This window comes from Tasmannia lanceolata, unplaced genomic scaffold (genome assembly GCF_043159265.1).
Source record: "Tasmannia lanceolata isolate RefF3 unplaced genomic scaffold, GAP_Taslan_0.1 ptg000023l, whole genome shotgun sequence".
NCBI lineage: Eukaryota > Viridiplantae > Streptophyta > Magnoliopsida > Canellales > Winteraceae > Tasmannia > Tasmannia lanceolata.
This window is the reverse complement of record NW_027518700.1, coordinates 6,552,790-6,565,690: the sequence shown is the minus strand read 5'-3', so window position 1 is coordinate 6,565,690 and position 12,901 is coordinate 6,552,790. Positions and strand designations below refer to the sequence as shown.

The 12,901-nt window shown below is 39.8% G+C and overlaps 1 protein-coding gene across 1 annotated transcript; it reads left to right on the top strand.

Annotated features, from left to right (window-relative positions):
- Positions 1 to 5,711: 5,711 nt before the first annotated feature.
- LOC143856671 (small ribosomal subunit protein uS11m-like) lies at positions 5,712 to 10,131 on the top strand. The gene is made up of 4 exons (XM_077366938.1): positions 5,712 to 5,735; positions 6,704 to 6,837; positions 7,191 to 7,447; positions 9,809 to 10,131. The coding sequence occupies exons 1-4, from the start codon at positions 5,712 to 5,714 to the stop codon at positions 10,129 to 10,131; spliced, it is 738 nt and encodes a 245-aa protein (XP_077223053.1).
- Positions 10,132 to 12,901: the final 2,770 nt, after the last annotated feature.

Here is a 12,901-nt window from a genome sequence, read left to right as displayed (position 1 = left end):
CAGCCCAAAAAACCGGCATTTCGTGTGTCTTTACCGAATTTTGACCGAAATTTCAGACCATGGTCTCAGGATCCGGTTTTAATTTTGGGAAGGAAAATGATATTTCCACCCGGTCTCACACCAATTCCTCCACTCCTTTTTGTTTGCCTTTTATTAAAAGAGGAAGTCTAAACTGAAGGGAGCCCTTGCAAAAAAGAGGTAAAAGGGCTCTCCTATTGGGAGTGATATGATGTGAAGCCAACGGGGGAGCTCTTTCACCTCTTTTTTGCAAGGGCTCCCTATTCCTCTTATTAAAAATGACTTCATTTCCACCTCAAGTCATTTTTTTATAGCCTACCCGAAGACTTGAACACACAACTGTGAAAGTAAAACGTTTTAAAATACTTAAAATTTTGAGTCTCCAAATGTGAACTGGCAAGAAATTTTAAAATACCGAGGGAAAAAAAAAAGAAATTTGAAGATTCATGTGAAAAATATGTATAATTTAAAAATCATTGCATTCTCCTAGGAAGCAATGCAACAGGTGGAGGATTAGAGAAAAAAATTCTCAATGGCCAAAGATGAGTAGGATTTTTATATTACTAAATTAGGTGAAGAATGTCAAGATAAAACCAACTTAATCTATATGGGTCCCAGCAAGTAGAATCTAATCAATGCACTGATTGAATAATTCTGATTGTTAGAAAAGTTACCTTATTTCCCAAGACTTCGGCTATGTATCGTCACTCCCAATCCGTTACGAATAACAAATCATGGGGGCTTTGACCTAAAATATATATGAGAAAACGGTTTCTACACATAAGTGTATATAAGTTATCTACACACTAGCTTAAAATACACTTGAGGGCATATTGTTTGGGTGATCCAAACCATTCATTTGATTGGAAGATAGGGTGTCCACAAAAAATCAGCTACATAGGATTATCCCAACCCTACGATTTGTGGAGGTAAAATAGACGTGTATAAACCTTCACAAATCTGTCCATTTTTTGCCTCCACGGTTCGAAGGGTTAGGATGATCCTATGGAGCTGATTTTTTGTGGATACCCTATCTATGTGAGGGCCAATCAAATGAATGGTTTGGATCACCCAAACAATGTGGGCCTCCACTGTATTTTAAGCTAGTGTGTAGATAACTTATCTACACTTGTGTGTAGAAACCGTTTTCTCAATATATATATTTATATATATCTGAGTTAAAGAAATCTTTGGTCTTTGTATTTAATCGGTGGAGATTGTGACATATATTAATGGTATAGTGTAAATCAATTGAAAAATGGACGGTGGTTCTCTGTTGAAGTTTCTCAGAAGTCAAGAAGATCAAACGTAAGTTGAAAGTCTCCCTTGACCAAATGATGTTGACTTTAAGGGGCCGTTTGGATACACGAATTTTAGAATCCGGGACTTCTTCAAAATTATAGCTAAGAGACAAGAGAAGAAGAGGACCAGCCGTCGTTTTTTACCTCTCGCCGTTCTTTACGTCAGCAAGAGAGTAGCATATCCTCCCATATTTCTAGGATTTAGAAATCTTAGGATGCAGGAGTGATTTTTAAAACCTGATTTTCTCACTTGAAATCCAAGAAACGCTGCTAGGACAACGGCAACAGCTTGATCATGCAACTTGTTTGGGAAAGAAAATGATTTTCCCACCCTGTTTCCCCCCAATTTTTTTACTTTTCCTAAAGAAAGGCTGCATTGTATGAAGATGAGGTTATTTTCAAGGGGATTTGCTAGGAAAAGGCATCTCGCAGATGGTCTGTAGCATGTCAGACCACCCACCTCGTGAATGACGACAAAAGTTGCTGAAAAGTGAGCCTGTGTGGCTGGTGTGACATGCGACAGACCATCTGTGAAATACCTTTTGCGATGGACGCTAAAATGAGCTGTGCAGAGCTTGCTCCGAGAGAGATAACCAGCAACATCTGCACACAGAAGTGTCAGAAAGAGCATTGGAGTTGGACTCTCAGAAATTAGGGGCTTAAGAGTATGAAATTGAGATCCAAGATGTGTACCTATGAGTTTGGTCCTCTTTTATAGAGTAGAGTACTTTGCCATTTAGGAATTTTGCGATTTTGGGACCCTTTCTGATTAGGTTGGTTTGCTAGATTATCGGATTCGGAGTTTATCTTGCTTGAGTTTTTGGAAGTACGATAAAATTACCATTTTCCCGTAGAACATTTTTGGGTCTCCGGTACCACGTGTCGGGCCTTGATTGAGTGCCAAATTTAGAAAAGAGAAAACAATACCCATAAAAAAAACTGCAAAGAGGCGCTTATGGTTAAAAAATATACAATTGCAGGATTTTTTTGAAAGTAGATTGGCATGGAAAAATATTTCTGAAATTTCATACTTTTTTACCCATCAAAAATATAACTTGAACCAGCCTTATTCATTTTTTTAATTTAGAGTGTTCTTTAATTTTTGATGATATCCCCAAATTAAGCATGTTCATATCATTTCCTGTTAAACTGTTCAAAGAAAAAAGTTTCTCAAGAAAAATATTTCGAGCAAAAATTTTTTCTTGCAATCCAAAGAGGGCCTTACTGCTCTCAAGTCATTTTTTCATATCCTACCCGGAGACTTGAACACACAACTGTGAAAAACATTTTAAAATACTGAAAATTTTGCATTCTCCAATGTGACGTGCATGACTAGAGAAAAAAAAATTTCAGTGGCCAAAGATGACTAGGATTTTTATATTACTAAATTAGATGAGGAATGTCAAGATAATACCAACTTAAGCATGTGGTTTCCCAGCAAGTAGAACCCTAATCCATGCACTGAATGAATAATTCGGTTACATGTCATTAGTCTTCAGACAATAGCATTGAATCGTGGTGCCGTATGTGCACCGACATTATTAATGCTAAAAATGAGATTTTATATGATGTGTGCATCTGAAGTCCAGTATTCATAATCTCTGGTGCGGCCCACCTCTTAAGATGATCCATACCGTTCATTTGATGACAACGTAAAGAGGCGGACCTCTTAAGATGATCCATACCGCTCATTTGATGAGCCACAACGTAAAGAGGCGGTGCATCGTAAATCATCTTTGTAGGATGATCCTAACCCTCTAATGTATAGGGGTTTATATAATTTGCAATCCTCTTATAGATCGGAGGGTGAGGATCGCCACTACTTGCTGGAGTGTCACCTATTTCGTGTAAGTGGGTATACAAGGTATTGATGAAAGCAGATGGATCGCAGAGAGGTTCAAAGCGAGAATTGTTGCTCAACGATTCTTGTAGAAGTACGGGCATGATTATTACGAGACGTTCAGCCTATTAGCCAAAGTTACGACGATTCGTGCATTTGTAGCCTTTGCTGCTTTTGAAGGGCTGAGCTACAAGAAGTTTGCGAAGTTTAGAAAGGAACTTGGCGTGACCAATAGAGAGTCAGCGCTGAGGGGGAGTGTTGAGAGTCATTTTTTACTCTTGCACGTCGTCGGAGTTGTTGGACCGACACAAAAAGTTGACGAGAATGGGTCTCGCTTTAATTTGGGCATTAAGTCTAGTTAGAATAAGTTTCTAATTTGTTCGGGTTAGATAGCAAAACCGTAGGTGGTTTGTGGTTGTGTTTGACTTTCAGTTTGTTTAAGTTAGAAAGAGGGGAGGAATGTGTGTGGTTGTTAGCTGTTACATAAGGTTTTGGAGTTAGAAACGGTTTTGGCTAATTTGTTAAAGGGGATTTGCTAGCGTCCATCGCAGAAGGCATTTCGCGGATGGTCTATTGCATATGACAGCAGCCACCTCATGAATGAAGACAAAATCTGTGAGATCCCACATCGGAAAGGAAGGAAAAGTTACTGGGCTATATATGTGGATTTCTCCTCTCCCTATGTAGACGCGTTTTCAGCATCTCCAATGGGCGGGCCCCGCGGAGTGGGTCGGGCACGGTTAGTGCTGCTGGAAAACAAAACATGGAAGGGTAGATGACCCAGAACCGGACAGTATCTACACAGTGGGGTCGGGGCGTGACATAATACTTTAACTGTCACGCCTCGAACCAAAAATCCGGGGTCCGGCGCACGTGACAGCTGCCGCACGCCCATAGGGTCGCCCCCCACAAGCATGCAAGGTTTCTTCAGAACCAACTGTTCTCAATATTTAGAGCGACTAATAAATGCGGAAATTTTAGTCTCAGTTAAAGCTCAAACGAAATACATCTATAGGTCCAAAAGCCTAAATGCACAATACTTATTCGACGATAATCACGTTAATAAAATAACAAAAGTTTCTAAACTAAAACTAATGAAAGAAAGCAGGAAATGTCTTAGGTTCCAATCCAAGTGCCTGAACTCAGCAAGTCTACTGCCGCTCCTCGGTATCTGAAAATTGTTAAACCACATAATGAGCTAACAGCCCAGCCGGTTTTTCAAATCCAAGTTAGCTAATAGGAAAACGAAAACATGTTGGTGCGGAAAAGAAGTAACATGCCATAAAATTTTAGTCTATGCAGAAATTGATAAAAAGCAAGAAAATCATTTCTACATAAGCTACATAAGAAAATACATGTTTTTACAAAAAATGGTTCCAACCACTCAGTTATGCAGTTTTCCACTTTGAAATCAATGACAAAGAATATATTCCCATCCACTTGGTTATGCAGTTTTCTACTTTGAAATCAATGACAAAGAATATATTTCCAACTACTTGGTTTTGCAGTTATCCACTTTGAAATCAAATACCTAACAGTCTTCTCTGTGGCCAATTCTCAACCTTATTGGCAAGTAGCGTACCCAAGGCGAACACTCGTTCGCAGGACTCACAGGTCCTAAAGCTCGCAATGTAATATTATCAATAGCCAGAGGACTCCCTACTGGCCGCCCAAGATCAACCTTACGGGCAAATAAAACTCGACCGGTCTACGTGATCACGCCCAGTGTATCCACCCACTAGCAGGTTGGACAGTAGATCCACACCAAAGATCAACCTTACTGGTGGAACCCATTCCATACCAAGACTGTATACAAATATAGATAGAAGCAATTTAATATCTGCAATACCGTGCCATAAATTTTGTAGACGTTTCAAACCAAAGGGGTTCCCCCGTTCAAATCCATTGAAACCATGTCATAAATAGAATGCTCTGTAATAGTGTTTCATGAATTTGAGTTTCCAAATCACTTAGTCACAAAGCTCTTCTTTTTTGTATAAATAAGAAAGCATGTTAAGACTAAAGCATTTCATGGGAAATGACAATTCAACCATTTAGTGTGACATGCTAAAAGTGATCAGTGAGAAACCTTTTCAAAACAAGTTTTATATAATGAACTATAATAAAAGCTTGCAACAAATCTAAATATATGCAAATATACGTAATACACTGACATATGGTTGGATCACATACCTTAGGCGCAATTTCCAAGAATTCCTTTGCAAGGTCAAGACCCACGAAGAAGATCTTCCTAAAGTGTAGAGAAATGTAAAGTAGAGTAGGTGGCGAACTTGTAGTTACCGAAGCACTTATGGCAGCCACTTATGATATTCGCAGCTCCGAAGCGACGGAACGATGTTCGTATCACAGGCGGGCAACAAGATTCACCCAAGATTGCTGTCTATTTTAGCTACAAGCAATCAACACCTCCAAGGCAGTAACTAATAAGGGAAGGAAACACTTGAATTAATCAAGAAGCCTAATTAAGTAAAGCTACATGTCCGCTTCATTACCTTATGGACTTTACAAGAGGAAAATTTTACTCACCGTAGATGGATGGTGTTCTCTCTCCCAAGGTAGTGGTGGCTGGTTTTGTTTGCAAAGAAAAGATCCCACAAGGTGAAGTTCCTTTAGCGAAGCACCCAATTTGGAACTTGTGACTGCTATATTAGTAGTGATTCGCATATGTTGCTAGAATGGATACTATTAGAACTGTTTTGGCTTTAGTAGCTCAAAAGAATTGGCAAGTTTTTTAGCTTGATGTGAAATTAGCTTTTCGAAATGGAGAACTTGAGGAAGAAGTGTATGTGGAACAACCTTAAGATTTTGAAATCAAAGACATAGAGCATAAAGTGTACAAATTGAAAAAGGTACTCTATGTGCTTAAACAAGAGCCACGAGCATGGTATGATAAAATTGACAGGTATTTTCTTGAAACCTCATTTCAAAATAGTGCTAGTGAACCAACTCTTTATGTTAAAATTCATAGTGGCGATATCCTAGTTGTTTGTTTATATGTTGATGACATGATATATATTGGGAGTTCTCTTGATATGGTTAAGGAATTTAAAGAGAGCATGTTGAAAATTTTTTAAATGTCATATTTGGGTCTATTACATTATTTTCTTAGTATTGAAGTCATTCAAGGATTCAATGAGATTTTCATATGTCAAAAAAAGTATGCTTTTGATTTATTGAAAAAATTTGAAATGGCAATCTGTCCGCTGGGAATGATTCAAGCTCCTATTAGTAGGGCCTGTCTTTAGGCGAGGGGTCATATATCAATGGTTATCCCTCCCTTCCAGGATCAAAGGAAGGATAGAGAGAAGCCCTATATTTTTAAGGCATCTGGTCTTCTATAGTGTGAGTGGGGACCTATACAAATCATGATTGTTTCAAGAGGGCATCTCCCAGCCCCTTTAAGAGATAGGGGACTAAGGATAGTCTTCTGGTGCTAACAGAGTGAAAGCAGCTACTAGACCTTCGTGGGTAGATGAACTTCAACCATCTATCTTGGAAAAGGATAGTCTTCTGGTGCTAACAGAGTGAAAGCAAGTACAGTTTCACTTCTGGAAACCGTTCGAATTCCTATGAGATTTCTGTTACTGTTTTCCTTCGTTCGGGTGATCCCATAAGGGATTCCTTGATCCAGGCCAAACTGCTTGGCTATCCGGTGAGGTTTGTAGCCAATTGCAGGGACAGAATCTACAGGATCATTATACCCTAGCAATTGCTGAGGCGCTGTAAGCCCAGTTCTCCAAAGGGTCGCTGTAGGGGGCGAGGCGAGCTCGGCCAAGAGCTGTTGAATACAGTCTTATTCAATCATTTGAGAACTGAATGAGCAGTAGATGAGTTTATAACAGAACAAAGAATCCATCTCATCTAACCTTCTGTTCAGCCAAGAGAGGAATCAATAATAGGTGGTTTCATTAGAAGCCAGGGCGCGGAGCCCGCTACGCTCAGTCAAGTAACGAGGAAAAGCAAAATGGAATGAATGTCAGAAGCGACTGATGAGTGAGAGCGCTACGAAGAGCAAGTGGTTTCTCAACACTTCTAATAATATGCCCCCAGAAAAAAAAAACGGCCGAGCACGTAGAGCAACAAGTTCTTGCGGGCAGGAGTTTCAAAAAAATGAACTTCGTACAGAGCATCTCGGAGGAAGATGAGCAATTGGAGCGGAAAAACAAAGATTTTGTCCATTTACCACCGATCCACAATAATACCTTTGTTACCGTGACGGATGCTAGGGGGAATAAAAAAATTGGGGCCTCCGCAGGTTGTTTGGAGGAAATCTGTCACGCCCCGAACCCAGAATTCGAGGTAAGACACACATGACAGCCGCCACACGCCCATAGGGTCACCCCCACAAGCATGCAAGGCTTCTTCACAACCAACTATTCTCAATATTTAGAGCGACTAATAAAAGCGGAAATTTTAGTCTTAATTAAAGCTCAAACGAAATACATATATAGGTCCAAAAGTCTAAATCCACAATAAAATAACAAACGCTTCTAAACTGAAAATAATGAAAGAAAGCAAGAAATGTCTTAGGTTCCAATCCAAGTGCCTGAACTCAGCAAGTCTATTGCCGCCCTTCTGAATCTGAAAATTGTTAAACCACATAATGAGCTAACAGCCCAGCCTGTTTTCCAAATCCAAGCCAGCTAATAGGAAAACGAAAACAATGTAGGTGCGGAAAAATAAGTAACATGCTATAGAAATTTAGCCAATGCAGAAATTGATAGGAAGCAAGAAAATCATTTCTACATAAGCTACATAAGAAAAATACATTCTTTTACAAAAAAAGGTTCCAACCACTCGGTTATGCAGTTTTCCGCCTTGAAATCAATGACTAAGAATATATATTTCTAAACACTTGGTTTTGCAGTTTTTCCACTTAGAAATCAAATACTTAACAGTCTTCTCTGTGGCCAATTTCCAACCTTATTGGCAAGTAGCGTAACCCAAGGCGAACACTCGTTCGCAGGACTCATAGGTCCAAAAGCGCGCAATGTAATATTATCAATAGCCAGAGGACTCCCTACTGGCGGCCCGAGATCAACCTTACGGGCAGATAAATTTTGACCGGTCTACGTGATCACGTCCAGTGTACTCACCCACTGGTAGGTTGGGCACTAGATCCCCACCAGAGATCAACCTTACTGGCGGAATCCATTCCATACCAAGACTGTATACAATTATAGATAGAAGCAATTTAATGTTTGCAATACCATGCCATAAATTTTGTAAACGCTTCAAGTCATAGGGGACTCCCCCCCATTCCTATCTATGAAAACCATATCGTAAACAAAGTGCCTTTCAAATTGTTGCTTCATGAATTCTAGTTTTCAAAATCATGTTCTTCATAAAGCTTTTTATGTATAGGAATGAAAACATTTCAAGACTAAAGGATACCATGCATAATGACATTCAACTACTTAGAATGACATACTCAAAAACGGTCAGTGAGAATCTTCTCCAAAACAAGTTCCAAGTGAGAGTAGATATGCAAAAATTGTAATAGAAAGCTTTCAACTTAGCTAAATATAAATATTTGATAATACACTGACATAGGGTAGGATCACCTACCTTAAGCGCTACTCCAAGAATTTCCTTTAGCGAAGCACCCAGTTTGAAACTTGTAGCTGCTAAATTAGCAGAGATTCACCAACGGATGGAGTTTATGGGTGAGATCCAATGCTATTATAAAACTAACAAGAAATGCAACTTTTATAAGTTGTTTGCAGATTTCTTGCTTTTTTATGAAACCCAACGCGGTTCGATCCAACGGAGAGAAAGAGATGAAGAAAAGATGACTAATTTCCTCAACCCCAAAAATCAATGGTTATCAACAACCCAAAAAAAACTTCAAAGGGATGATGCAATAGCTGCTGTTAGGTAATATCAAAGAAGGAGAGAACAATCCCAACGTGAGTCAATTTTTTGATCGAGAGCCTGAGAGTTGAGACGTGAAGGAAATCAAAACAACGTGAGATGTGGGCTGAATATCTATAGAATCACACCCAAGAAAGAGGTCTGCTAAAAACAGATGTGAGAGCAAAACTTTTCATTATGTCCTCCTTTTTTGAATGCTTGTTTCTGCTCCCCTTATCACAATAAGAATATTCTATTATGAGAAAGAGAGAGAGAGCTCCAAAAAAAATCTTGTGATGAAGGAAATTTGGACGTCCCTTCCTTTCCCCCTTTATTTTATTTTTTGAAATGATTGCTACCTTATTCTCTGTTAACTGAAAATCCTTAGGAGGAAACCTACCAATATTAAATCTTGAAAAGATAGAGATTCCTAAAAAATCCTACCCACTAGTGGAAGATTCTATTCATAGCCAAATTTAACTTTAGTGAAGGTGTTATATACGGTCAACCTTAGAGTGCTTTCCAAAATGAGCAGCCTTTTAAAAGGTGTTTAAATGGACTTTACTCCATTGATGATAATAGCACCCTTTTTCCATTTGCAATAAAAATAAATCTTAAGTTCATTTGGTATTAACACCCATTTCAAAGAAAATTCACAAGCTTCATTTTGGTAACGACACTCATTTCTAAGCAATTAATCCTGAGCTTGATTTTTGGTAATGACACCCATTTCAAGAAGTTAAAACAAGTTCAAGCATTGGGACCGGGTGTTACAAAATCAAAGGGGGGTCTCGTCTTTCTCGGTATGCTGCTGGAGCAACTGCAGAACATGTCGGGCGATCCGCCAGAAAGATGGGGATGAAGTCAGTTGTAATGAAAGTGAAAGGATCTACTTATTTCAAGAAAAAGAAAGCAGTGATCTTGAGCTGGAGAGAAGGTTATACCTTTGCTGAGTGTAAGCGAAGTGAAGGAGTAGGAGATCAATCTAAAATTATGTACATCCACGATGTGACCCAACTTCCACATAATGGATGCCGACTCCCCAGGAAACGTCGTGTTCAAATAGTTCCAACAATGAATTTCTCCATTTTCACTTGACAACAATTCCGGAAAAAACATACATACATATTCTATTATATTCATAGGCTCGGAGGGAAGTGGGAGGGAGCCCTATTCGTAAGGGAGGATCATGAGGAATGATTGAATCAATCTATCTGACGAGGGAAAGAGGATTGGCCAAAGTAAGATCAAGACAATCCAGATAGATGGGAGATAGTCATAGTACCACCCGCTTCTTTGCCCACTAGGATCTCTACTTTGTTGATCATTAAGGGTGGTCGTAGATCAGGTTGTTTTCACAGAACAGCAGTGGGACGGTGTAGCTGTTTGCTCTCTTCCCCTGGGCACGTAGCTCTCTTACCGTTAGTAGCTTCCTTCCCACAGCAGCTACTGCCTCCCCTGTAGTCGTCAGCTCGTTCTCTTGTCTTTGATCTGAAAGGTAGGTCCCTACAAAGAGTTTGAACGGCAGTTACTGGGATGGTCAGCTACAACCACTCTTGTTCGAGTTAGCAATCTGTCCTCTCATCTTCCAGCTATTCTATTCTTCCTTCTCTTATGGGACTGGCAAGCGTAAGTAAGCTTTTGAGTTATAGCCGGGTAACAGGAGTGGAAAGGTAAGGGAAGGATTGGCTTGTTAAAGGAGAGAACGAAGTGAACGGCAAGGCAGCTCTTGCTGTAGTTGCTGTTAAGTAAGGTAGCTCAGCTTGCTGTAGTTGTTGTTGCTAGCGAGTTGGCTGTAGAAAAGGGAAAGCTAAGTAAGCTTGCTGGCTGTTTCGAGCTTAGGGTAACTTAGGTTAGGGGAGCTAGCAACGAGAGCTAAGTCTGGTGTTGGCTGTTGAAGTCACAGTAGTTGCGTAGGCTTAGTCTTCCGGGGTGATCATTGGTCCGATGCTTCGGGCGAAACCCATTCCCAGGGTGTGACGGGCGGTGTGTACAGGGCCCGGGTACATATTCACTGCGGCATGCTGATCCGCGATTACTAGCACGGTCCGCCTCTTCCCAGAGCACGTCCTGGGTAAGCTCGGCCTCTCAAATCAAGTAGATGTTTAAGCAGCAGCGGTTTCTACTCTTTCAAATGGGAAAGGATATGTTGTTTAACCGAAAGCAGCCTGGGTAACCTACCCCTCTCAAGCGGGGAATAACGGCTACATTTCCGAGCCAGACGATAGGGCTTAAGCAGATGTGGCAGTTCAGCCAACAAAAGCAGCTCTAAAGCAAAACGGCTTTTTCAAAGCATCACGTGTGGTATTGTGCACCTATAAAAACACATATAAATACTAATGAGAAACTTACTTTACAAGATGGAGTTAAAGAAACAGATGAGAAGAATTTTAGAAGCAGGTTGATGGTTTGATTTATCTAACTCATACAAGGCCAGATATTATGTTTGCAATTAGCATTATCCAGGTTTATGCACAGTCCAAGCAAGCATCATTTTGGGGCAGCAAAGAGAATTATGAGATACATCCAATGCACAATCAATTTTGGTATTGTGTACTCAAAAGCCACTAACTACAAATTAATTTATTTTTCTGTTAGTGATTGGGCAGGTTTCATTAATAATCGAAAAAGCACAACAAGCTATTGTTTTAGCTTTGGATCGGGTGTCATAGCTTGGGCATCCAAGAAGCAAATTGCTGCAGCGCTCTCAAGCATGGAAGCCGAGTATATTGCTGCTACAACTACAGCTTGTCAAGTTGAAGGCGAAACAAAGCGGGCCTACGTGATTGTTTTGTGACAACAAATCCACTATTGCCTTAACAAAGAATCAAATTCATCAAGAGAGGATGAAGCACATTGAGATTCGTCACCATTTCATTCGAGAAGTCACAACCAAAGAAGAAATGGAACTAAAGCGTTGCAACATTGAAGATCAAGTGGCGGATATTTTCACCAAATCTTTGCCAGAAGAAAAGTTAAAGAAATTCTGTCATATGATGGGAGTACAAACACCGCACCTAGTTTGAGTTGAGGGGGGCGTGTTGGAATATCTAATTCAAACGGTGGTGCCTAGTGGAGGGCCCACATAAAGCCATGCTTATCTTGTACGCTAGAAACTATGAGTCATATTTGTATTAGAGTTGAACGAGTGGAGGTTTCTTATTGTTTCTAGAATAGTTATCTAGTTAATATTTTGGTGAGAGATAAAGTCAGTAGCTATTTTATAGGAATAAGAGTTTATCTTTTAGGGTCATGTAGTAGAGTTTGACTAGGAATAAAAGAGATGGAAACGTGTGAGTAATTTGGGCAGTAGTTTGGACGGATAGAATAGTCTATTTAATGGCTAATTGTGTTATTTTGGTGTGTGGAATGAATGAATGAAAAAGTGACGTTTTTTCTTCTTCCAACAGTAAAAGCCTCTTCTATCTTTCTTTGTTTTATTATTTTTAGTTCTTAAAATTCCAACAATTCATGTACCCACCTCGTCTTTCGGCAAGATTTTCCTCCCAAAAATCCATTAAAACCGCTTCTTAAGCTCGTCGGAATTTCACCCAATAGATTATTGTTGAGGTCCAAACTAAGGGAAGTATTGACCCATGTTGAGTCCATGTTTGTTAACTTAAAGACTTCGTTAAATTCCAGCAGAGCTCTGGCGAAACTCCGATCAAATGTTGCTCTCGGGCAAGCTAGAAATGGAATGAGAGGAAAAAAGGGAAATGTGGAGATATATACAAGAGCTTTTGTGCGTTTGATCAATAGGGGAGATGAATCTTACCCAAGACATCAGCAAGCTAGAAATGGAATGAGAGGAAACAAGGAGAAATGTGGAGATACATACAAGAGGTTTTGTATGTTTGACCAATAGGGG

What these genes read in the sequence shown, in the direction of transcription:
- LOC143856671 (XM_077366938.1), top strand. Translation starts at nt 5,712, where the DNA reads ATGGATGGTGTTCTCTCTCCCAAG. An exon ending in CTGCTTGGCTATCCGGTGAG is followed by an intron (nt 6,838 to 7,190) that starts GTTTGTAGCCAA and finishes AGCGCTACGAAG; the next exon opens with AGCAAGTGGTTTCTCAACAC. An exon ending in CTCCGCAGGTTGTTTGGAGG is followed by an intron (nt 7,448 to 9,808) that starts AAATCTGTCACG and finishes CCGGGTGTTACA; the next exon opens with AAATCAAAGGGGGGTCTCGT.